This window comes from Pelmatolapia mariae, linkage group LG12 (assembly GCF_036321145.2).
Source record: "Pelmatolapia mariae isolate MD_Pm_ZW linkage group LG12, Pm_UMD_F_2, whole genome shotgun sequence".
Classification (NCBI taxonomy): Eukaryota; Metazoa; Chordata; class Actinopteri; order Cichliformes; family Cichlidae; genus Pelmatolapia; species Pelmatolapia mariae.
Window position 1 is genome coordinate 21,236,747 of NC_086237.1, and position 25,868 is coordinate 21,262,614.

Here is a 25,868-nt window from a genome sequence, read left to right on the forward strand (position 1 = left end):
AACGGTCACATTTTGTTTCTCTTTTTCCTGCAGAGCTGTGCCCTGATGACAAGGAGAGCATGCAGGAATAAAGAGGAGGCGACGAGATCCACAAAGCTGCATGCATTAAAGAAAAATACATACAGTGTTGTCGTATGTGCTGTCTGTATGCTCTGACGTCATGAATGCCAGGACACAAAGTTATAAGTGATTTAATCTCCTTTAAATATTTACTCACTGTAACGGCATCGTGTTGTGAAAACCACATCGACAGCTGTTTTTGTCATATCATAACACAGTTATTAAAACTGTTTTTATTAACAGTGCACTAACTGTCATACCCATTATTCACTGGAAACACAGATGTGTTGAATATAAAATAAAAAGGTATTGTTAAAATGTTTTTCTTATTGTGGAATGAATCCAATATATTCCACACTGTCAAAGTGGTGATTACATTTTATGACTATAAAATAACAGAAGATAACTGCTTGCATGTACACACTGATGCTACCAATGTGCTTGTTCTGATACAAATAAACCCAGCACTGCCACTGGGGTCTGAAGTCGGCACCACATCAAGTTTCATATTTCATCGAATCCACCTCGAGCACTTGATAACAGTTCAAGCAAACACAGAAGTAGTCTGTTATAGTGTGGATATGGCTGAGAGCCGAACAGTTTTTCAGTCCTCATGTCTTAAGCCATCAGCCTGCTGTAATGGCTCCCCATTTCAGTCTGAACGCTCTCCATTTTGCACGATCTGCTGCTCTCTGTCAACTTGCTGGTTCTTGTGCTGCTTGTGTGTGAGCCGATCTCGCCCTGTCCCGGTCGCCTGCATCTGAGCAGAGCCACCACCTGCTTCTGGCACTGAGAGGACCCGAAGTAATAGAGCACCGGATCCAGACAGCAGCTGAAGCTTCCTATGCACATGGAGAGCAGGTATGCCTGGTAAGAACTGTTGCTAGCCTTGTGCGCCAGTTGAACGTAGTGAACCATGAGGATGATGTTGGTGGGGGTGAAACAGACCACAAACACCAGCAGCACAACTACAGCCATCACCACAGCGCGAGTCTTCTTGGAGTGGTTCTCCACGTTGGCTTCAGCCAGAGCCTGAATGATGCGTACATAGCAGACAACGGTGAATATAAAAGGGATGAAGAAGAACACAGAGGAGTAGATGGGGAAGAAGTAAAGATAGTAAGACTGTAGTTTTCCTACGTCCTGCACATCATGGCATGTGGTGATGCCCAGGGACGATATATGTAAGGTCTGTTCTGAGATCAGCAGGGGGCACACTCCTCCCAGGGATAAGAGCCACATAGCCGCGCACACAGCTGAAGCCGTCTGAGGGCTGCGCCACGTGAGCGAGTTCATGGGGTAAACCACAGCCAGGAAACGGTCAATGCTGATGCACATCACAAGCAGGACGGAGCAGTACATGTTACAGTGGAAGGCAGCAGTGACGGCTCTGCACATGAAGGATCCGTAGATCCAGTTGTTGCCGTGATAATGGTAGGCGATCTTAAAGGGAAGGAGCAACCCGAACAGCAGGTCAGCACAGGCCAGGTTGAGCATGTAGATCACCGCCGGCTTCTTGGGACGGATTTGGCGCACGAACATCACCGTGGCAAGAAGGTTAAGGGGCACGCTGATGATGAAGACGAAGATGTAAACGGTGGGGATGAAACGTGTGGCCAAGCCACCCTCGAGAAATGCTTTGGTCTCCTCTGAGACATAATAGTGCTTCCGGGGATGATGGGTGTGAGGGGGGTGAACTTCTCTGGACTCCGTCGATCCTGAGCCTCCATCATCTAAGAGTGACAGGTCTAGGTAGTCTGCTGCATCATCTCCAACCATTACAAAGTGGCCAGAAAAAGTCCGCAGAAAGGGAGTGGAGCCTTAAAAGAAACAGGAAAATGAGGCAGAAATGTGGTTACGCCAAAGGGATGCACAACACTCTAAAAACATTTACACTAGGAGCAGTTTGGAAAAGCAGATTTTTTTATCTGATCAGATTGTTAAATGCATCCATCAGGTTCAAGCTCGTCCTAATGCCCCGATATTATTTTAGAAAGTCCGGTTAAGTAAAATAAACTCTCCAATACATTTATTACATGCATCCATATCATGAGGGTGATTCTCTTGGGCACGCTTTAATTACCCAAAAGTTAACTCAAAATACATTAATGCATTTTCATTAAAAACAAACAAACAAACAAACAAGTGTTTTCTCATAAAATACTGCAAAAAATAAAATTGCAACTTTTTTGTTTTAATTAGTTGACTAACCAGTATAGATCACACGTTTCCGTGTCCCCACTGACCATTACTACAATTTAAATCGATTTTAAATGTATAGAAAATGTAACTATTACTCAACTTTAGTGCCAAAATACAATTATACGCACATTATTTTAACTATAAATAAATCTATTCTATGAAGTACCAATATTTACACACATCCTCCAGTTTGCTTTGAACCCAGTAACGCTATTCAATTTACCTGCTACAAAATAAAATGTTTTTGACATGAGCACCAAGGAAGTGACATCACCGAGTCTCTTGAAGCGCAAAGAGAATCAAATGTCACTATATTATCTTACCCATTTATTTATTCACAGAACATTGTTGAGCTTTGTTATTGCTTTAGTGTATGGGCTTGTTCTTTTAATTTTTTAGCAGCTTCTAAGGGTTAAAGTAATTTGCCACAAACATTCAGGGCCAGTATTTAATTCTGATTGTATATTTGTCAGATGACAATACATGTTCGATGGGGTTTTTTTCCTAGTTAAATTGCTCTAAGAATAAATATGTGCCCCCCTCCCTTTAAAAATGTTATTTTAAAATTTATTTCATCAGGCTCAACGCTTCAATTGCTATATGAATAAATGGTTAAAGCAAAACAACATTGCTGAAAACATAAGAATTTTATGATATCCAGAAATAAAATGAAGGTGTCTACTTACTAAATAATGCTATCATTATTACCAAAAACGTCAACCCTGTTGCTTTCAACCCTCTTTTTTGTTTTGTTTTTTGCTTTACTGCAGCGAGATTGTGATCACTTTTTTTTAACATTCATTCACTCCTTCCTGCGCAGTGATCTAGTTAAAAGTAAATGTTTAAACCGATCCTGCATGTGTTTCTGGGGGAGATACCAATAAGTAAAGTTTACTCGAGCCCCAAGAGTACAAGGCAAACTGTAGACATCATCATCTTCTTCTTCTTCTTAAAGTCTTAGGAAAATTACTTACCATTTCCAGATGGGAGCGCGGAGCTTTGAACAGAAAATACAAACAAGCAAATTAAGAGGTGATGCATGGCTTTACTGTAAGTCCTCCAAATATTTAGCAGGAGAGTGGAAATTATGTTTGCTGAAGAGCTGCTGAAAGTGCTGTTATTAAAGGCAGGAAACTCCACCTCCTCTCCAACTGAACATTTCCTATCATTTAACAAAAACCATGAGTAATGTCACAGTGACGTGGATCTTCAAGCCAAACGAAAGCCCAAGTAGGTTTTTCCAACAGAGTCAAAGGTTGCCAGACCAAAGGGAAAAGCACATCACTGAATATGAATGCATGACAAAAGCACCAAAACAACTACTACTACCCATAATAATAACAACAACAACAACAACAACAACAATAATAATAACAATAATAATAATAATAATAATAATAATAACGATGATAAGAAGAAGGAGAAAAGGTTTGGGATGTGCAATTTATTATGAATATTGTTTAAGCATTAGACATCAATTATATAGCAACAACTACATATAAAAATACATCACATATAGCTTTTAAAATGTTCAAATGTTTATTAATTAAAAACACGTGTCTTTAAATTCTTTCATTAAAAAGGCACTATATTATTTCATACAGCCATGCAGGCTGCGCAGCTCCAGTTTCTGAAATAAGACCGTACTGGTTCGTCTGACATTTCCATCAAACTTCTCTCTTTTGGACAAGAAACATGAACATCACAATTGAACTCTTCAAAATACATTACATTTACAATCACCACGTGGGAAAGAAAAAAAAAAATATAGGTACACAAAGTGGACGATAAAGTTTCATTTTGGTGCGATCCAACAAATTATAGGCAGAAGAAACAAACCACGGCACCGTGTGACATTTTTGTGCTGTTCAACAAACTCAGTACAGTCCAAAGGCATGACCAGGTTTCTCCCAACTCTGTTTTTTCTCTCCTTTATTTTCCGTAGAACTTCTTGTTCAGGAGGAAGATGAGTAAATTGACATTCACTTTGGCTTTGTCGAACATCTTCATGACCGCCACGCCTTCGTACTGCAGCTGAAGGAGATCCTGCCAACATCAAACCGACTTGTTAATGCGCTGGTGCTGCAAATGCGCTACAAATTATATCATAATAAAACACATCACTAAGTTCTTTCTTAAGTTAGGCTCATGCTGTGCTGGCTTATTTCCATGACTATTCCTGCCAGTAGGCCATAGAGAAGAAAGGGAAATTCAACCATTTGTCACCAGGATTAAGTGTTGACGAGTGAGTTTTCTGAAGGGAAATGTTTACCTGGAAATGAAGCTGGACTTTTTCCATCTCGACCCCCATAAACTTGGCTTTCACCTCAAAGTCTCCAACTTCCTCAGTGGGCGAAATGTCGAACATGACATTTTTGAACCTGAGAGATAAGAAAAACAAAAGTGAACACCGGATGTGTGAGAGGATGAGAGTCTGTTTAAAATTATAGCTGAAATGTTGGAGAAGCTCTAAGCAGACGTTTGAACTCCATATTATTAGTCGTTTAGTCTAAATGTTTGTGTCAAAACTTTTTGCCACTTTATACACAGTTGCTCTTCATATCTGGTGCAGTCTGGCTAAAAGTTATAGTAATGGCTGTAAGAAAATGTGCAAAGACACATCATCTTACTGAGTAATACTACAGTCTGTGGTCAGTGATGCAGGTTGTGTCCTGTTTTAAACTCTTTATTTACTCATGACTGCGCACACATCAACACAAACAAAATATTCCTACATTTGAGGAAGACACCACGTCGGATGTAACAATGAGAGACGGCGCACAGAGAAGAGATCCAACATTTGCTTACATGGTGCTCTTAACTTCAATGTAAAAAAGCTCAAAAAACTGATAGTTGATTACATGAAGTCCAACAAAATGTAGACACAACCTCGTTCTCATCAATGACACCAAGGTTGAGCGTTGAGCAGATAACAAGCGTTTCTTGCTGTTATCGCTGAGGACCTGACACCAGCTCTCTGATAAAGAAGACCGAATAAAGCCTCCACTTTCTGAGGCTGAAAAGGGCAAACATTTTGCCAACTTCCACCTCTGCAGCAGTGTGGTACGGTACGTGCACGGTCGCTGACCAAAGGGCCCTGCAGCTGGTAGTAAAAGCATGTGAGCACACTGTTGGTACCCAGCTGCCTGCCATCACAAACATCTATTTAAAATATAGCATCTGGATAACGTCACCTATGACCCCACTCACAATAGTCTGTTTGATCATCTCACAGGGGGGAAACAGTACCGGTGTCTCAGGGCTTGCACTTTAACATTTGTTTTTCCTTCCCCGGACTGTAAATCTGTTAAACTATCGTCTCTCTGGCTCTTAAGCACTTTATCAAATGCACTCTATTAGACAGAGCTATACACTGAGGTGTCATACACAGTGACTGGATCAGAAAACACCATCAACCAGCACTTTGCCAATGATAGAATACCAGTAGTGTAAAAAACTATTATGCTGCCATTTTATAATCATCTCATTATATTATATTTGCCTTTTCCTTCTTTATACTGTAGTGTAGTATCGTGTTCTCTGCACTGTTGTTGCAGCTTTGCTTGTATAATGACAAATAACATGAAATCAAGCACCAAAAAGCGTCTGGTGTTGGGAAAGCGTAACTTTTGTACCTTACAGCCAAGTTTACTGTAAGGTACGGTGAACAGACAAATAACCAAGATGTGACTGAACAAATGATAAATTGTTTAAATAAAAACACTAAATATGTTTAACAGCTTCTGCAATGTAAAATGAGATGTAATGATATGTAAGAAGGATGTTAGTACCAAGCCCTTTTCGACAGAACAGGTGAAGAATTGAACTCACTGGTTTGTCTGAAGTCCCTCTATCTCCAGGATGACTCCCTTCTCATGCAGTTTTGCTGCAGTGTACTTCAGAGACTGGGGCTTCCACTTCTTACTGCCCTTATCCTCCCCTTTCCCGTCCAGTTTTATAGATCTGCGTGAATTTCTGGACCATACAAACACACCGAGGGACATGTGTTACCAGTGAGTCACAAGTTAAAATCATCCATCAAGTCTTTACCCTGAGGTTTGTTATAAATTAGGGTAAAGACTTACTTCCTGTTTAGGTTATCCAGGCAAGTCTTGATGTAGGCATCATAGTAGTTCATCTGGTCCTGGTAGAAGGCAGTTTTTGAGTTAAGGGCAGTCAGAGTCTGCTGGAGCTTCACGAGCTCGGCCTTCCTCCTCTGTCTGTAGCGCCTTTGGTATCGGATGTCCTGTCAAATACACATTTTAGCTTCACAAATACAGAATGCGGGGTCTGCATCTTTAGCTGGGAAAAAGAGCTGCTTATGAACCTTTGATATTTCGTTGATGAGGTCCTGGTATTTGTTACTTGCAGTAGCAAGGCCAGCCTGCTCCAGGTTACGAAGGTTCCTGATAATCTTCCTCTTCTTCTGCTCGAGCGGTAACTGGCTGTCCTCCAAAAGCGCTGGGCTGCTCTTCAGACCCTCTGGTGTCTGAGCATCCTGGACTGCCCTGCGCTCAACAATCCTAGTATGCTCTGACTCCTTAAGGAATAAGTCGCATACGAAGTAACATAATTAATTACACCGAGAGGCAAAGAAAAAAAATAATCAAATGCATATGCTCTTTTGATGAATGAAAGTAGCTGGCAGGTATATATGGAGGAAAAACAAGCTGAGAAATGTAGATCACCTGTGCTGCAGTGGCTGGAGTCTCAAGAATTTCAGGTAAAGTCTCTCCATGTTGGATCCGAATCACATCCACAATCAGCTTTTTTGTCCTGATACGCACACGCACACACACAAAGATCAGATGTGACACATTAGCTTCTTTTGTTTTATTTCATGTCACCAAAGCCACAAATTTGATCTTATGTTAATTAGTGTAACAGCCGTTACCACCAAGTACAGAAGTAACTAGGGCACACACCCACATTTTACTCACACCTACTGCGCTAACTAACATACTAACACTTTAAAAATGTATCATTAAGCTGAGGGGCTTTTCACACCCTGTGTGAGTTCATACACCATTCTGCATTTAATCATTAGTTATTATTAAACCTTGGCTCCCTTCCACAGCATGACTTTTGTCTCTTCTCCAGCAGCAGATGGCGGCCCCTCCCTCATGTTAAAAGGGAGTTTTTCCTTCCCACTGTCACCAAGTACTTGGTTATTTATGGCTGTCTGATTATTGGGGGGTTTTCTCCGACACTGCAGGCACATTGAAGTGGCTGTTGTTGAAATTTGGTGCTAAATGAATAAAACACAACTGAACTGGTGCCAAGCGCAAAGAAAAATGTGATTACTTTTGGCTCTATAAGGACTGTTATGTAAGATGAATGCTCAATACAGGACAGAATGCTAATCACCTTAAAAAAAAAAAATTAAAATTAAAAAATTATATACTGTATATTATCCCAAGGAGCTTGAGTCTTATAACCGACTTTCACAGCATTGTTAGCAGGGTATGTTCAACATTTTTAAAAAACAAAAATTCAGACACATTTGCAATGTTTATTTTAAATGTCTGGACTACCATTTGTGCACTAGCTGTGAACTGTGTCCGAGAATAAGGACAAAACCAACAATGCATTAGAGGCAAGATAAGCCAGACCACGAAACCCCTTCCTTTGGAACAGGATATGATAGAAGAGCAGGAAAGAGAGCAAAGATATGCAACTGAAAGATAGCCACAAAGAAACGTACAATGTGTCAAGAAGGGTTAAGTGCAGTGCATCATATAGCAATACCAAACTCTAGGTAGACGATTTCTGAAGGAATGTAATTCAGCGTCAAAGTTTTGCTTTAAATACCCATTACAGGGCTAAACACCTAAAGCCTAAGGATTAAAGTCTGTTACTGGACACACAGGAGTGTCCGTCTCAGCATCCTCCAGTGACAACCTTACTTTGTACTGAGGGTCTTTAAGTCTCTGTCATCTCCTTCCAGCAGCTCAAACTTGCTGGTTAGAGTGAGGGAGATCTCGGTCTTCGCCAGCTGACTCAGAGCACTCTCCCTATTTTGATCATTTGGGTCAACAGCTCCTTCACCTGGGAAAAAAAGTAGTACAGATTTCAGTCAACCTGTGACTAATTTGTGATTAATCAAAATACAAGTTTACTTGAGCGTACCGAGCAATGCCTCTACATCAGGGACGTCTCCGAGGTCCTGTAGCAGCTCATGCAGCAAGTCATTGCGTTCTGGAGAGATGGCGTCCAGATGTTCCAAAAGCAGCTGCACAAATACACATTTGGTTAGTCACATCGAAAGTTTAAAATGTTCACATAAAATTAGTCATTGAACATATTAAACATTTTGAGATGAAGCTTGATAGATTTTCCCATAAACAGAGAGCAGAAGCAGGATATAGCAAACCGCTTGTAAACGTCCTCTTACTAAATTTTATTACAGTCAGCGCCTTAATACATACCACAAGTATGAAACTGTGACTGTTTGGTTTCCAACATCCAGCTCAGTTCTACATATGCAACAGTACATTTATTTGTAGGTAAAAATCACATCCCCTTTTCAGCTGGGATTTTGTTTTTCTTCATATATTTAACACACAGAAACTACCTCAGTGTACGAAACAAAATTTTAGGGAACATCTGTCAAATTCAACAGGAAAGTAATTTCCATTTATAACAGATGGCAAAAAGACACAGCTGGCCAGAACCTACAGACATCCTCAATACTAACCCCCTTTGGAAGGAAGTGTTCTGGAAACATAACGAAAGAAACAGGATGTCAAGTGGTGATGATGATAAAGGGACATAACGTACATATATTCTAAAAACTGGTAACACAGAGAAACAGAAGAAGACTAAAGAAGAAACCTTCAAACTTTACTTGCTTGGAGCAAAATATATCCCCCTGCTAGATCTAATATCAATGCAATCTCAATAATATATTTTCTAGTAGCAGCAACAGTAAGAATGTCTGTTTCCAATAACAGTTTGTAGCATGTACAAGCATGCAAGACAGGGGCATGGAGAGACAGGGCAAGTCATTTAAGTATGAATCATGTAAAGTTTAATTATATCCTCAGGAGTAGCAGGAAGAATCTTTATCATTTTGCTTGGGTTTACCGAGTGTGTATTGATGATCTCCTCTATTGATATGTAGATGACGGGTTTGCTTAAGTTCACCATATCCGAGTATTCGTCAATATTAAACTTCTCCTCTGGTTCAGGGACATCACACGCCGACTGGAAAAATAACCTGGACAGAAATCAGCTGTTATTAGATCTTCCAGAGCATGAACATGAATCCCACAGAAACTCAAAATTGCTCAACTTCCTGTGAAGTGCTCTGTATTGTTTTCCTCAGCAAGGTTAGCAGTTCATATTGACCTTTTCCAGTAAATGGACTGAGATTTATCTGGATTTTCAGAAATGATGAGTCAAACACAAAGTGAGGCAGATAACAGCACATAGCCGCCCAGCCTCTCCCATTTAGTTTGCTCTAGTCAGTCTGGAATTTGGTTGATTTTGTAGACACGCATGTCCGAACTGCTGACACGGCACAGCGGGCTGGCTTCTGCTGCCAGGATTCCCTCTACTTCCACCATGTCAGCTTAACGCGGCCAAACATGTTCATCTCCAGGGTTTACCATTCTTTGTTATCGGAAAGAAACTGGTTCTTCCTCCATCACACTTTTATCATGTTGTTTTGGATGAAAAGCTTACCGTATTATCAGTGCTCTGCATTGAACAAAACTAAATTATCTCCATAGACAAATCAGAGTACAGATTTGTGCCGTGTATTCCACTCCTTACCTAAACTTCTCATATGTCTGTGATATGTAGCTGTTCATGGGCGTCATGTGTGCATTCTCGCCCTCAAACAGATTCTTGGCAGCAGCATGCTGGAGCATCTTTGCCACTGATCCCAGATTACGCCGCTGGTCTTGGTGGAGCTGCCCTCCTGCTGACAGGTCAATGATGTCAAAGCCATCTGGGGCCACAATGGCTGGGTTCATGTAGCGGTAATACAGCAGGTTACCTACAATCTGACATTTTTAAAAAAGTATTATTTTCTCTTACCTCAGCAGGATCACAATAATAAAACCTATAGAGAAGACCATGCATGACTATGAAAATCAAAACACACATACCATATATATGGATATATTTAGACATTTGATACCTTCAACAGCTCATCCTCTGAGGCATCTGGAAACTTTTCATGGAGGCTGTTCTTCAGAACTTTAGCTATGTATCTCATGCCATAACTACATGCAAAACACAAAGCATTGATGGGACATGAAGCACAAACATGCACTCACATACTACATGGCAAAAACAAGCTTGTGATAAGGAATGTATCTGATGCATCAATATCTGCATTAATGACTGCAAGTATTGATGGCTTTCAGTGTCTTCAGTATGTACCTTAACGTTTAAGATTTTAAATTGCATAACAGCTCCATCTAGTGGTCTATACACTCTAGACTGTGAAGATCGATGAGCCACAAAACTGGGTTACTATGGTAGGACTCGTGTCACACAAAGCACAAACAACTGGCCAGATGAGCGCTTGCATCATAGCAAAACTGAACGACAAACACTTAATAAGAGACCAGAAAATACACTACAAATAAAAATCATGGCATGAAAGAAAACATTTAAACAGTTCAATACAATACAATACAGGGAACTTAACCAGGAAAAGTCACAGAGCAGACAAAGGAAATTGGACTTTGACATTAACAGCTCCTAAGACTTACGGGAGATTATCCAGTGAGGACACAATGGAGTTCAGGACCTTATCTGTGGCCGAACGCAGTGCCTGACTAGAAGCCTGCAGCCTGTTGCGTACTTCCTCATGTGACATGGCCTGCTCAGGAGTCACTTCGTAAGGCAGCTTGCTAAGGGGCAGCAGAAGATGCATGTGTAAAGTTCACTGCTTTATGCTTTTAGACCTGAATTTTAAACGCTGGATACCTCCGGCTAATTCAAAATTCAATTAGGATAACAAGCCATTAAAAAAATTTCTTCAGAAAGCTGAAATTTCAAGATGAGTAAAACACAAAATTAAAAAAAACTGAAAAAATAAGCACATGAACTAAATAAACAGCTGAGAAACAAAGTTATTTGTTTTTACTCTGCTTACCTTTGTCTCATAATAAAATTAGTTTGATACCTGAAATATTTAAGTGCAAAAAGCCAGGGGTAACTAACTATGCTGGCAGTATTCTCCCTACCTGGCCTCTCCAGTAGCACTTTCCAGCTGGTTGACCCAGGCTTTGTAGACCTCAACAGGGTTTGTGTTGAGGCCTAAGCTCTTGTCCTCAATGATGTCTTTAATGACTGGAGCCAACAGCTGTCTGAGGGTGTTGTGACCACGTGCACCTCTGTTGAAGCTCACCACCATCTTGATAACTGTTGGATTGCCTGTCACTATGTCCTGGATCTGGTCCACCTTAGAACTGAGACACGCAGAGAAGATAGTAAAGGACTTCATAGGCACTCATTTACAGTTAGTAGTAGGTTATAGTTGAGTAAAATAAGTGTAAACTAGGTACAGTGAACTTTCATGGTATAGTATTATATAGAGCCACAATACTCACTTGATTTCCTCTTCTAGAGCAGTCTTGAAGAGTTTGAGCAGCAGGTATTCCTCTCTCTGGTTAGAGGCATAGTTGTAGAGTGTGAAGATCACAGTGTCCATAAACTTGGTGGACTTGTTTTGGGGCATCTGGAAGATCAGCTTAGCCAGGTAGGATGGATTGGTCTAAAGAGAATGGAAGAGAAAGCAAGCACAGTGTTAGGCGACTAGAAGTGAAACTGAATGAGTTCATTTAAAGTTGATGAGGCAGAGTAATGCTTCTTTTCCAATGGTTTGGTGACACTGAAGTTGTCCTTTACTGTCTATTGAAAACCAGCCTGCATTTCAGCTGACTTTAGAACCAAATGTAGTGGAAATTGGACAAACTCCTCCCCCCCCCCTCTCAAAAAACCCCACGGTGGATGAATTATACAAGTTGCATCTGCGAATTATCTACAAATATCTTCCAAATAACTTTGGGACCAGCAGTATATTTTGAGTCTTTTTCAGTTGAAATGCCACGACTGGTTTTATATCAGGCACTGGGTGAGTGGAAAAGAAATCAGACATATTTTTCATACCTGTAGTAGATAAAAGAGATGCTGGTAGGCCTCGAGTTTCCGTCTTTTGCCTTTACTCAGGCCCTTAATACCGAGTCTGTCTCCTGCCATCGGGTCATCTTTACTCGCCTTATTTTTCTTGCTCTTCATTTTCTTATTATGGGACACGACATCCTTTTCAAAGAAACAAAAAGTTAAATAGGAGTTTGGCTGGATAATAGATAAAGAAACTTCTTTAGATTTTAGTATCAACAACATTTTACTCAAACTATAAATGATTTCAACCCATTTTATTAACTTTCTGTTTTCCTGTCACGTATTAATTAGAGGTGACGGCAACCTGCAGAGTGATCCTGTTCTTCACTAGCAGTCCAATCTTTATATCCATTAGGTTCAAGTCTTTCTCCATCTGTTGATTGGAGCGAATCTTTGTGACTACTTCCTCCCGAAGCCATGTCACTTCCTGCTCTTCCTGTAGATCCAGAGGGCTCTGCTCCAACAAGTGGACAAACTTACGCACCACTGACAGAGGAGGATCCTTGGCTCCAGCTGAGAGTTGGTGTAAAAAATAAAGTCAGCAACAAATGCAATTTCCAAGTTTATCCTTCATCATGTTCTGCATTTATATTACAGCTGACCAGCACAGACAGTATTTTTCATATTTTATATTATCATCAGAACTGAACAATATTTTCAGCTTGACTGTGAGGAAAAACTGGGGGAAGAAAATTGCAAATAATGTGGTTGTTCAAAAATTTGTGACTCGCTGTAAGTTGCAATCCTCTAAAACTGGCGAAACATGCATTAAGACCATAATTTCATATTCAAACGCAGATCTAAATTCTTTATGACTCACTTAGCGTCCTGTAGTCCTCTCTGGCTTTGTTGGCCTTTAGAAAAGCTTGGATTTTCACAATTTCTTTTTCCTAAACACAAAAATGAATCAGAGTTTTAGGAAGCATGAAAACAAACCCAAATCCAAATCCTGCACCTGAGTAATGCCAATGAAGTATTACTCACATGATCTTTGAAGAACTGTTGCCTCTGATTGTATTCACGTTTTGCTTTCCACATCTTTACAAAAGACTGGATCTAAATAAAATAAAGTATTTAAACAGTTAAAAAATATATATATATACACCAGGCGTTTGATGCAGCAGCTATGTTGCTAATGTTATTCACAGGTTAATTAATAAGTGTTAAAAATCCCAATTAATATTTTCCTGTTTCAGTCTGTCATTCATAATAAAAATAATTCATCACCTTGACAATGGAAGCAACATTTTTCTGAAGCAAATTCATCCTCTCTTTATACACTTTCCTCTGTTTGTAACCTTTCCAACAAGCCTGCAAAAAAAGGAAAAATTGAGACAAACATGTACAAGCAACAACAAGTTCGGCATCAGCTTCACCACAAATCAGTTTATGAAGCTTAGACATGAAGTTTAGATATCGGTTTTCTAAAGACATTGTTGTCATTGTTGGTTTGTCTTCTAAGAAGATGCAAACAAAAATATGCAGTCAGTGCAGTGGCTGTAATTTAATGTAAATATATAGCTACCTTTGCTTATGATTTGTTTGTGCTTGGATAAGTACTAGACATCCAGAATCAATGAGGAATATCTGACTAATTACTAAGTACACTTTATAGAGGTTCTATAAGCTACCTGCAGTTTTATAACATGTGGTTCTTGCTGATGCAGATACTCCATTCTCTGGGTGAGCTTCTTCCTGACCAGGTAACCTCTGACTCTCGCCTGCAGCTTGGTCACAAAGCACTCATTGGCCAGCCATAGCTGTTCCCTGTTATACTCAGCAGTCACACAGGTCACCACATTCTGAGGGAAAAACCAAGCATACCCCACAGCAGCATGAAAATTGTTTGTTTAGATGCAATCCAAGTATAAACAAATCTCAATGAAACTACTGTTAAACTAAAAATGAAATCAGCCCAATCAATGGGAAATGTTAATAAAGCTTTATAATCAAGGGGTAGTACCTGGATTTCTTCTTTACTGAGATGTCCACTGTTCTGTTCAAACCCTTCAGGCTCCTCCCAGGTGCCCTGTTCAGTTTCCAGGTTATAGAAATAGTCATATTTGTCCTTGATGCAGTGTTTTACCCACACACCATCAGTGCTGCCTGGAGGAAAGCAGAAAGTGCTTTTTAAAAAGTCTGTTGGTATAAATCTGACACAAATTCTCAACTTCTCACTGGAGTTTCTTGAACAGAAAGCACACTTGCTGTCCCACAGATGTAAATCCTGTTACCTTCAGCAGCACCGTCTCTTTGTTTCTGTGAAAGGTCATCTTGGTACGTGTCAGCACATTCAGGAAGAACTGCTCTCAGCCCTACACTGGGAGCCTGCAAAGCCTCCAGTGTATTCTGGGAGTCCCCCTCATTCACTGTCTTGTTAATATGAGCTACTGCTCCAGACACTAGCAATGCAAAGCAAAAAGATAAACCGCTGGTGTCAGCTTCACAACGCTATTGGGTCAAATAAAACAACAGTATACAGTAAAAGTACAATGTGAACACAATGAGTAGTGTACAGGAAAATAAATTAAAATTAATTAGACATCAAGTGAATTACATTGACATTTTTAATTGTTATTTTTCAATAGTTCATTTCTACGTCTGCCTCGCTATAACAACAAGAAACACTCGATAAGAGCATCTATAAGGCATTATGTGACAGTTATTCATGGAAACAAATCGCAGATCAATTTGAAGACTTAATCAGGCTTTACGAGAACATACATGTGAGAGCCTCCTTTTCATCCTGGTTGGCTGTCAGTATGGCCTCTTGGATTTGGTCCAGCCACAGCACTGCAGATTCATCACCGGAGCTCTACGATCAGGAAAAAGAATAAAGATCATTCCTCTTCATTTCAGAAGAAAGACAAAACTCAAACTCACTCACACAAGGCGTTATTAGTAGCTTGTTCATCGTTTCTAAAATATTTAAAGGACCCGGAACCAAAATAATGTGAAAAGTTTTAAGTTTGGAAAATATCTGAGGTACAGTAAATGTACACAAAGTCAAACTGGGATTGTGGAGATATTTAATAGAGATAATGATCACATTATAGAGAACCAGTGCCAGGAACCAGTCAAGACAAATAAGGAAAAGTTGACAAAAGATGACCTGCAACCATATCCTAGCCCACCACTTAAAACAATGACCTCAGTCTATAATGGGCTCAAAAGTCACAACAAACACAGCATGTTTATTCAGCTTGATCCTTATGTTTGTTCTCAAGCTAATTTTAGACAACATCAAGGGGTGCATCATCGACCACAAGACCATCAGGAAGGAAGTCGCTGTTTACAAAACACTGAAGCAGTCTGAAAGTAAAGACATTACTTATGCGTTTCACACACTCCTCATATATTGAGGGTGTCATAAGAGGTAATATTACATGTGTGATGCGATAGTGCAAGCCAGAAGGACATAGCAGTCCTTCAAAAGCAGCACAGCATGGAGGCAAGACAGGAAGAAAGAAAAACACTGTCCTGGGAAACCACTTTACTAAATGACCATCTTCAAGCACACATTTCACTTCCTTTATTGCATTCATGATGTAATTGCTACACATTTTATGTTGTCTGAAAACCAGCTTCTAATTCACTAGGCTGACAAACACTAAATCGCATTTTAACAAAAGTAAAAAAAACTAGTCAAATGTCTTAAATGAACCAAACTCCTTGGACAAACACGATAAACAGCTCTGTAAACCATTAAGTAGTTTTTTCCCCCACTCCAGTGATTCAGAGGGCTGTGACTGACGCAGACAGCAGGGAATTCAGTTTTCAAGTCCAGGCAGGAAACATGCTTCTGTATACACTGCCAGGAAGCTGAGTTTGAGCTCACACCATTATCAGCTCGACTGCTGCACTGAAGAGATGCAAAACACAAAGTTTTACTGGTGGAAAACTCCTGACAAGAAGCAACACCAAGAAGGCTGAAGCCTAATTAACTGGGAAATACTGGAATATCAACTTAACGGTGACATGTTTGACCTCATGCCAGGACTACTCATTTGTTTGATGGCAGTGCAGACCAATCAGCTTGATGGTAAGTTTCTCAAGTTAACACATTACTAAAAGGATAACTCTTTTAAAAAAATGCTTAAACCTTGTAGAAAAAGTACATTTTGGTAACCAACAACTGGGAAAGTTCTTTTCCCAACTCAGACTCACAAAATAGAAAACCAAAATTACTTCTTTTTTAAAAAACAACAACAACAAAAAAAACCCAAAAAAACTTCAGAACATTTTGGTACAAAAGAAAAAAAAACTTTTTGCATGAAAGTTGGTTTGAAGGTGTAAAAACTGTTTTCTACTCTTTACAGGAAACAAAAACAGGACCAAAATCCAACCTAACACAGTGAATCCAAGGACCTTTAAGGCAGACTATAATGACACAGGCAGAAACTTGCATGTGAAGCCAGAGGATCCAGTGACAGCCTATACCACAGGGGTGCTCAGCACCTGGGTCATACCCTCATCATACATCCTTTCTATGCTGGTGGGCATCCCCTCCAACGGCTACATTCTGGCCTTTCTCAGAGTCCGACTCAGAGCACAGTCCTTTTCCACAGTCGTTCTTCACCTGAACCTGGCGCTGTCTGACCTGCTGCTCCTGCTTTCCCTTTCGCTGCGTGTTCACTACCACTTCAATGGGAACAACTGGATATTTGGGGAAACCTCCTGCCGGCTGATTACGGCTTTGTTTTACGGTAATGTTTACTGCTCAGCTCAGACCATCGCGTGCATCAGCCTGAACAGCTACCTGGCTGTGGTCAAACCATTCATGTACAGGAGACTTGCTACGAAAACACTGGCGGTGTGGACGTGCTTGGTTATATGGTTCCTGTTCGGGGCTGCTGTTGTGCCTGAGCTCCTTGTCAGGCAGAGTTACAACATCCCCCAGCTGGGGATCACAACATGTCATGATGTACTTCCCCTAGATGAAAAATCACACTCCCATCTGGTGCCATATAGGTTGATGCTTATCTGTCTGGGCTTTATAACGCCCTTCCTCTTTTGTATCTATGCCCATGTGGCTGTAATTTACCATCTAGGTCAAAGTGCTTGTGACTGGAAGCCATTTATCAGAGTCAGCACTCTGGTTTTCAGCATCTTCTTGGTGTGCTTCTTGCCGAGCGGCGTCCTGCATATGGCCCACTACATCCGCCTGTTTTCCGGTGGGGACGACAGCCTGTATGGATACTTCAGAGTAGCTGTGTGTCTCTGCTGTTTTCACAGTTGTCTTGATCCCTTCCTGTGTATGCTTATTTCCAAGACAGCGGCTTCAGAACTACAATTTATTTCTCTCCGCGAGATATCTCAGAGACAAGCAGTTATGACGTGATACTGGACATGTATACAAAAAAAACCCAAAACCAAACCCAAGCCTCCGTACTGGACTATTGTTGGAACACAGCAGGAAGTCACAAGGGAAAAAATGAAAAACTGAAGACCGGATATTGTGGATTTAACAGGGTTAACATTAGGCTTTATCCACGTTACATCCAGAACCAGAAACTGTTAATGTGGCCATAGTATTATTTGTTTCCATGTATACTAAAAACATGTCTTATGCGTCATGTTTTGTTCATCTTTTCATTAAAATTATATCCAAAAGTCAACAATACTTTTTGTAAACGATATATCCATTACTTTAAAATCAAGATCGAGCAATTCAGATAGATATATACATGGCCTAATGTAAAGAAATGACATAGGATAAAAAAAACTGCTGTATAACAAAACTAACAAGACAAAGTTATGACACATGGTTTAAATAATGATTCATGGAGGAAGTGGGGTGCTTACTGAACCTGCTTTGCTCGCCCTTTCCTTCCAGGGGGAGTCCTCTACCTCCTGATCTTAATCATCATCCCGTGCCTTCTCCTCCCTCCGCTTCTCTGACAACACATCACCCACGCACGTAGGGTCTCAGGGGGGACATGAGCTGCATAGGCCACAGTTGGTAGGGCTATTCACGTGGCTTTGCTGGCTGTGCTGTGCAGTCATCTGTTTCTCATTTTTAATTACCACACAGTAAGGGTGGGAGATATATCAAATATACTCGAGTTTTTCCACTCACGATAGTTAAAATGGCTTTATAAATTGCCATGGCAATATTAAGCTGTCTGCATGCAATTCCCTGTGAGTTTTTTTTTTTTTTTTTTCCTCCCACACGCTGCACAAGCATCATTAATTCCCCTCCCTCCCAAACAGAAAATTTTCTACCTGGCACACTGCGCTGAGCATGTGTGTTTATATCCTACCAGACGAGCGAGGGAATGAGACTCGCTGAGCAAAATGCGGTAATTTGCAAAACGTGCCGTAAACATTTGCCGCAAGAGGTAGCAATACCACGAATTTATTCTACCAGCTGAAAAGTTATCCACTACAAAATTAAGACTTTTTTTAAACTCCACATGTCAACGTCTCCCCACACACCAAAGAAAACATTAAATAAAACAGCTGTGATACCTGTGACTGTTCTATGTTTTATAGTCACTATTTAGACTTTTGTTTCTGTAATTTGAGGTCATCAAATTTTTTATTTTACTATTTTTATGTGTTGTAAGCACAAAAGAGCACCTTTTTAATTTCAATTGTTTTATTTTGTCTCGTGAATTCTTGCTTGACGTCTTTTGTTTGTTGAAGGTCGAGTGTTGACCACAGAATGAGTCATTTATGAAAAACCTCTGTGTGCAACTGATGGTTAAAAAAAAATAATTAAAAAAAACCGTTAAAATAAAACCTTTCAATTCATTCAGATTTTTAGTGTTCAAAGTGGAAAAAAAACAAAAAACAAAAACGTTGAATGGTCCATTTGAATGAGTGGACAGACAGTTGTCATAGGCATGTGTGGTCTTGGATCTTCAGTTCTCTTGGGGGTGTGGACGACCGGGGTCTCCTGGGTCTTTGACTGTCTGCCTTTTGCTCTCAGGAGGTGACATTGTTGCCGCACACAGACACTCACATCCTCTCTCTCGCAAACACACATACACAGCAAAATTCTATATTTGTGTCCCTCCCTCTGTTTTGTCTTTCAGTTGTTGCATATCATTTAAATGTGTGCTTTGTTAGCGAGTTGGAGACCGAAATGCTCGTTTACTTCACCCTTTTTTCTATCTTTCACCAACCTGGCGTCACCCCCAGCTTAATACCCACACAGATATGAATAATAACATAAAATGAATAAATAAACCAAAAACATTTACAAGAGGAGCCTACAGACAGTCTATGCTCCTCTTAGGAAAGCAAATGTGTTTTCCACAATAAAGCATTCAGACCATGATTCTGCTTGCTGCACAGGACAGGTTTAAAAAAAAAAAAAAAAAAAAAAAAACAACTTACAAAATGAATAAATAAACAAAATAATGATTCGTTCAGCTATAATGACGTTTGACGTTAATGACGTTATTCCACAATATCTAGCTGTGGATGGTGCAAGTATATTTTTCTACTCAAATTCGAAATAACTAAAGAAATGTTCGCCTACCTGGCAGAGAAGTTGTTTGGTATTTTGAAGGACATCATGGTAGTGTTTGGCTGTGGCTGGGTTCACCCCCGACAACTTGGCTGTAGGGAGGAGGAGGGCTGCAAGGGTCTGCTCATGATCACCTGAGTTTAGTGCCTCATTGATCTCAGCTATGGCTATGATTCCTGTAGGTGGAGGACCAAAAAACAAAACAAAAGCCTCTCAGACAAGTTAAGAGCACAGATTGTGTTTCATTTTTCAGTGTAAGACGATGCCTAAAAAACTGTTCTAAGGTTTCAAACATCTGTGTAATTTGAGAATATTCCTGAAACAGTGGTAGTATTTTGAGCACTTTTACGTCATGTCCACCTCAGCATACTGTGTAGTTTTACGCCTTTTTGAGCCTCAAGGAAATTATTTATGTTTGAGCAGTTTGCAGTTAATCGTTTGTTATTCTCAAAATTACAATTTAGATTGGGTGTGATATCATAGCTTGACTCAGTGTGATGTCTGATATGGTTCTCTTAGCAGACAAAAGCACTTTAAGGAATCACCAGCACCTTCAGGTTTTGGTCCGGCATGAGTAATTGTCACATGTCTGTCTGAACTGTACATGTCTGTGAGCTTCTACATGCCTCATCTCTCTCTACGTACAACATATCGCCTTATGTTACTCAACAAAAGATCACTGTGTATTAGTTACATTTACAGCAAGTATCAAATCTCCTGCTTTTATTAAGTGGCCAGTTCTAGTTTTGTTATGTGCAGATATGTCCTAGCAAACTTTGTAAAACAATGTCAGTTCTCTAATGTACGAGGAGAAACAAGGAGAAGCCTAATGATTAATTCAGTAGTCACCAAATTGCATAACAAATTGATTAGCTGCACAAGACAAAACACTTGCTAAAATATGTAAACTAGAAGAGGAAATCAGCAAGACGTTCTTACGTTCATGCTCTTCTTGGACCTGAACATTCACGGTGTCGATGCATTTCTGGACATCGTTCCAGGTTAGAAACTCCTGGCCCTTGGAAAGCGCCTCAGCTCGCTCTTTGATAAGCATGTCAGAATACCTGAGGAAATAAGGACTTATGTAACCAGAAATTGTTTGGATGCGCAAATAAATTATAACTTAATTTTTAAGTCAAATGAATTTTTTTATATATATATACACACACACACACACATATATATACACACACATATATATACACACACATATACATATATATATACACACACATACATATATATACACACACACATACATATATATACACACACACATACATATATATACACACACACATATATATAAATAAAAGAAAAAACTATGACATTACAGCAACAACAAAACACTCATGGGTGTAATGTATTTTTGGTGTCCTCATAGTCTGCCCACCACAGCACAGCAGCATTTAGCACTTTAGCACCACAGCTGAGCAGACAGCAGTGTTGTCTGTATTGTAAACACAGCAGTGTTGTCTGTATTGTAAACTGATAACTTTGTGAAGCAAATCGTTAACCTTATAAGCTTATAAGTGACCCGTCATACAGTACAGCAGGAAAAATGTTTGAGAGGAGCCAAAAGTTACACCAACCTGCTACCTATTTTTAGACATAAAACTGATTTTTGTTCATGTGGTGCATTCAATATACCAAGCAACTAACAGACTAGAAGAAAAATCATCATACAGAAAAAAAGCTCTGCAGATTTTATCTGGTCAAATTAGTTTTTCTCCCCCTCAAACAACCACCAAAGGGATTTTGGGTTTCTTCCCAGGATCAAATTTGGGGTCTTTCTGTTGTTAGGTGAATGTGTAAACCACTAAAAATTCACATACTGTATGTTCTTGTTAGTATAATATAAATTAAATGCTATTAGGTTAAAACTACCACAATAAGGTTTAACTGTTATGTTTAACTACCAGGGATTAGGTTTTTAACTATTAGCTGCTGCACAGAGTGACCGAGATAAGTAAATAGTTATTTATTAGCAGTAATGTTGATAAGAAGTTGGGTAAAGTAGTTATATATTAAAAACTGCCATAAACATGTTGTATAAACATTCGGCAATAAATCACAATAAATCTTCTTTATGGTCTCTGTGTCGTTTCCACAGCCGGACTTAAAAGTAGATGAATCCACTAAATGGGAACACTGGGGGAGAAGGTGAGTAAACAATAACACTTCCTTTTGCTTCCTCATCTATCCTGCGGCTATCTTACCTGTTAAGGTTGTCTTGGTCTATGTTGGTAAAGCCCAGAGGAGAGTCTGTTAGCTGCTCAATCACAGCCTGTGGGTCTTTGGTGTCCAGCACTTCATTCAGCACTGCTACAGCTGACAGCATCTCTACAGCTACACTCAGTTCCTCGTGGCTCAGTCCAGACTGAAAAACATAAAATACTGGATCAGAAAATTGATGCCTGCAGAGTGAGTGTGTGTGTGTATGTATCTATATATATATATATATATCTATATCTCTCTATATCTATCTATCTATCTCTCTCTCTCTCTCTCTCTCTCTCTCTCTATATCTATCTATCTATCTATATCTATCTATATATATATATATATATATATTAGGGGTGCAACGATACTCGTATCGATATTGAACCGTTCGATACAGTGCTTTCGGTTCGGTACGCATGTGTATCGAACAATACAAAATTTTTAATTTATTTTATCAACTTTTCTTCTGACGATGCTGTCTGTGTTGAGAGCTCAGTGGATCTGCGTTCGACTACTCCGCCTAGGCTGCACTGTCGAGCGCAGATCCACTGAGCGCAGCGCAAGCTAGCAAGACAGAAGCTTAGCTCGTTGCAACATGGCAAATTGAACCTCCCCCACCCTCATTCAGATCTGGCCTTTGGAACTGTTTTGGTCTTCATGTGAAGTATGACCCTGAAGGTAAGCGCATCATGGACAAAAGTAAAACAGTATGTCGGATGTGCCACGCAATGCTCAATTACATGGGTGGGAACTAGTGCTTAGCGCAGTTTGCTCGTTAACGTGTTGACGCTGTCCAGCCCCACGCACGGGGCGATCCGCGGTAGCTCGTTAACGGAGATTTGCCGTGTTGTGGCATTAATGTCATTTCAGATTAACGCTGGCAGCACTAGTGGGAACACAACGAATATGACTGCACATTTACTCCGACATCATCCTAGTGCAAAGACAAGTGGAAGCAGACAAAAACAACAAGCACGCATGCTACAAACTTTACCCGAGTCATTTAGACAGCCGTTAGCACATGATTCTCCTTATGGGGACCTGATATGTTTAATATGCTGCTGAGAATATAGCCCAGAAGAAGCGTATAGTATAGCTTTTATTTTGGAAAGAGCCATTTCTCTGTAATAAACTCTCTTTTCCAAAGATGAGGGATTTCTCCATGAGATATGTTTTTATTACTTTGTCGTTTCAGCAACATTAAATTTAAAAACTGTACTTTTGAGTTAAAATATATATTTATAATTTTAATAAATGACAAATTAAAAAAGCATATATATCTATCTATCTATATATATCTATATCTATATCTATATCTATATATATATATATATATATATATATATATATATCTGACCTTATCAATACCCATCAACATCCATGTGCACAGAGTAAAAGTCTGAAACATGCCTCACCCGTCCCCCTTGTAGCTGCAAACTGAAAAGCTCAGCCTGGTAGAGGTTGGCAGCAGTTTGGTAGACAATTGGCAGCTGTGCCTCCGGGTTCATCAGCTCCTCCACTGTTTCCAAAGCATTGCCCAGGCGAATGGCTGTATTGATTCTTGAAACTGCTTCAAGTTCTGATTAAGAAAATGACAACAAAGTCGTGTTTTACACTGTAACTTGGAATCAATTCCCCAAATGAACGAAAACAGTATTTCATACAACCTTATACATGATGTGCTGAAGGACCTTTAAGAATCCATATTAAATACTTATCATGAGTCGTATTTGGGTGATTAGCTAGTTTGATTTTTAACTCATTAGTAAACATCCCGAAGTTACAAAAGCTACTTACTTCGTTTCTCTGCTTCAGCAAAGTCATTGCAGGAGCTGACAACTCGCTGAATCTCTTCCTTGTCCAGAATCTGGACCCTTCCACCTTCCTGAAGAAGAAAAATTAGAGTACACTAAGCAGATATCCAAAAAGACCCCATCAAAAAAATGGCTCGTTTTTCTTTGCATTTTGACTTGATTATTTTTTTTTAATCTGAAGATGGAGTTAGATATTTCATGCGAAAGCAGGCCATTGCTCACTTGTAACAATGCTTGGATAACAAGAAGACCACAAAGAAAATCGGGGAAAAAAACAAAACAAAACAAACAAAAAAAAACACCACAGTGTTTATTAAAGAGGTGAAAGTCAAGTCTAAAATATGGTCATCTGTAAGTGTAAATGTAGATTTAACGTGCTCCTCATATGTCAACAGGATTGTGTGCATCCATTTAGCAATGGATTTTCTACTATATATAAACTGCTGAAATTAAATCCAACAACTGAGCAAACAAGCTCTGACTCTGTATACCTTAGATTTATGCTGACAGTAGTTGGTAAAATGTTCCAGATACCACCGGCTGTTTGACTCCTGAACACCGAGCAAGGCCAGCGCGTTGAGCCTAAGCGCAGCCAGCAGAGCAGCTTTATCCTGGCTCGACACAGCATGATTCACCTGCCTTATAGCTTCCTGGGCTGGAGACAGGAAAAAGACAGTGAGCAGATACTTTTTTAACTTTAATTTAATATTGTTTTGATTAACTGTGTAACTGTGCTGCATAATCTGATTTAACAGATGTTTAGACCTAATACCCATAAAGGCCCATCTCACACAAAGACAAAAACATCTGTGACACATGACAGTGTTTAAGTGAGGATGTGTGTAAAGCAAACATAGGGAAGCTCTTACTGTTGACCAGATCAATGCATGTCTGGATTTCCTGTTGAGTCAGCAGCTCCTCATAAACATCTCTTTCTTCAGCAGCAACTGAGGACCGCTAACAGAGGGAGACAAAGAAAATATAATCACATTATATGCATATAATTGTTAAAAAAAAAAAAAAACAAAGCGCACTATATTTTAGCAGGTTGTATTTACTGCCTCCCATTCTCATTTACATTGGTGTGGTAATATAAATTTAAAAAAAAAGAAAAGAAAAGCTAGTGCTACTGTTTGCACAGTGTTTGTAAAGAGAATGGGAGGAGAGGTGCTGGATGGCGTGGAGCGTTAGGTAAATACAGCTTACAATGCAGTCACTGGAATGTGCTGGCAAAGCCTGTAGAGCACATCAGCGCAGGCAACCATTTTCAGATGTCAGTGCAGTTCTCGAGTTAATATAGCTGCCACATACATATCACACTGCTTTATATTCCTTTGGAAAATGTCTCAAATAACACACATGATTCAGAAATTTCTAACACTACATTCAGACCAACAGCTCTTAAAATCTGTCTGTGGTCAGCACGTGTGCTCTTGAACACAGAAAACATGTCAGCCTCAGCAGCAGTAAGAGGTGTAACTTAATCATACCTGCTTACATGGTTCAAGGTTAGTTCAGGTTAAAGGGGTGAGGACAATTTTAACGAGGTTGAAGATGAGAAAGTTATTTTGTTATTTTTTCATCTAAAAAATAACAAAAATAAATAAATTATAAGCCAAACGGTGGCTCTAAAACCAAGGTGTGAACAGTGGATAGAAAGAATTGATGGATCCCCCCCAGGATGACGTTTCCCCAGGGTAAAAACCTTATTATGAGTGCTTATAACACTCATAATTCCTTTGCCTCAGTGTATGCTGGTAAGCAATCAGAATTGCCTATTCTCAGTCTGACACAGCACAACCTGTTTGTTTTATGACTCAGCAGTCCAGTCTATTCTAGCATGCAGCTACATTTTAAAGCATTAAGACTCCAGTGTAGAGCTAGCCCTGCAGCTAAGATACTAAATAAAAAGGAAAAAGCTCCAAGAGATCACTGAAGTGTTTGTCTTC

General features: G+C 39.7%; 3 protein-coding genes across 3 annotated transcripts in view; 1 reads left to right on the plus strand and 2 right to left on the minus strand.

Moving 5' to 3' along the window:
* Positions 1–460: 460 nt before the first annotated feature.
* Positions 461–3,455, minus strand: f2r (coagulation factor II (thrombin) receptor). Its single transcript, XM_063490034.1, has 2 exons — positions 3,237–3,455; positions 461–1,880 (listed from the first exon to the last, which is right to left on the minus strand). Exons 1-2 carry the CDS (start codon positions 3,301–3,303, stop codon positions 679–681), a joined length of 1,269 nt encoding a protein of 422 aa, XP_063346104.1. The 5' UTR covers positions 3,304–3,455; the 3' UTR covers positions 461–678.
* A 243-nt stretch (positions 3,456–3,698) lies between these two features.
* iqgap2 (IQ motif containing GTPase activating protein 2) overlaps positions 3,699–25,868 on the minus strand; it is a 39,727-nt gene continuing 17,557 nt past the window's right edge. Inside the window, exons 9-38 of the mRNA XM_063489049.1 lie at positions 24,789–24,876; positions 24,411–24,574; positions 23,903–23,990; positions 23,521–23,684; positions 22,102–22,262; positions 20,822–20,946; positions 19,895–20,058; positions 15,130–15,220; positions 14,640–14,807; positions 14,369–14,511; positions 14,037–14,207; positions 13,633–13,716; positions 13,390–13,461; positions 13,226–13,295; positions 12,710–12,918; positions 12,391–12,543; positions 11,832–11,995; positions 11,466–11,690; positions 10,989–11,129; positions 10,409–10,493; positions 10,039–10,271; positions 9,349–9,481; positions 8,392–8,494; positions 8,169–8,310; positions 6,951–7,038; positions 6,590–6,802; positions 6,348–6,508; positions 6,094–6,237; positions 4,535–4,643; positions 3,699–4,308 (exon numbers count right to left, since the gene is read on the minus strand). Coding sequence (XP_063345119.1) covers positions 4,195–4,308; positions 4,535–4,643; positions 6,094–6,237; positions 6,348–6,508; positions 6,590–6,802; positions 6,951–7,038; positions 8,169–8,310; positions 8,392–8,494; positions 9,349–9,481; positions 10,039–10,271; positions 10,409–10,493; positions 10,989–11,129; positions 11,466–11,690; positions 11,832–11,995; positions 12,391–12,543; positions 12,710–12,918; positions 13,226–13,295; positions 13,390–13,461; positions 13,633–13,716; positions 14,037–14,207; positions 14,369–14,511; positions 14,640–14,807; positions 15,130–15,220; positions 19,895–20,058; positions 20,822–20,946; positions 22,102–22,262; positions 23,521–23,684; positions 23,903–23,990; positions 24,411–24,574; positions 24,789–24,876 — 4,170 coding nt within the window. The 3' untranslated portion in view covers positions 3,699–4,194. The remainder of the gene's footprint in view (positions 4,309–4,534; positions 4,644–6,093; positions 6,238–6,347; positions 6,509–6,589; positions 6,803–6,950; positions 7,039–8,168; positions 8,311–8,391; positions 8,495–9,348; positions 9,482–10,038; positions 10,272–10,408; positions 10,494–10,988; positions 11,130–11,465; positions 11,691–11,831; positions 11,996–12,390; positions 12,544–12,709; positions 12,919–13,225; positions 13,296–13,389; positions 13,462–13,632; positions 13,717–14,036; positions 14,208–14,368; positions 14,512–14,639; positions 14,808–15,129; positions 15,221–19,894; positions 20,059–20,821; positions 20,947–22,101; positions 22,263–23,520; positions 23,685–23,902; positions 23,991–24,410; positions 24,575–24,788; positions 24,877–25,868) is intronic.
* f2rl2 (coagulation factor II (thrombin) receptor-like 2) lies at positions 16,252–18,042 on the plus strand. The gene is made up of 2 exons (XM_063489050.1): positions 16,252–16,447; positions 16,725–18,042. Exons 1-2 carry the CDS (start codon positions 16,384–16,386, stop codon positions 17,744–17,746), a joined length of 1,086 nt encoding a protein of 361 aa, XP_063345120.1. The 5' UTR covers positions 16,252–16,383; the 3' UTR covers positions 17,747–18,042.

Excerpts from the sequence above, each read along its gene's own strand:
- f2r (XM_063490034.1), bottom strand. The coding sequence starts at position 3,303 with ATGCATCACCTCTTAATTTGCTTGTTTGTATTTTCTGTTCAAAGCTCC. Across the intron at positions 1,881-3,236 it reads CGCGCTCCCATCTGGAAATG|GCTCCACTCCCTTTCTGCGG; the intron begins GTAAGTAATTTT and ends GTTTCTTTTAAG.
- f2rl2 (XM_063489050.1), top strand. The coding sequence starts at position 16,384 with ATGTTTGACCTCATGCCAGGACTACTCATTTGTTTGATGGCAGTGCAG. Across the intron at positions 16,448-16,724 it reads GCAGACCAATCAGCTTGATG|GAAACAAAAACAGGACCAAA; the intron begins GTAAGTTTCTCA and ends TACTCTTTACAG.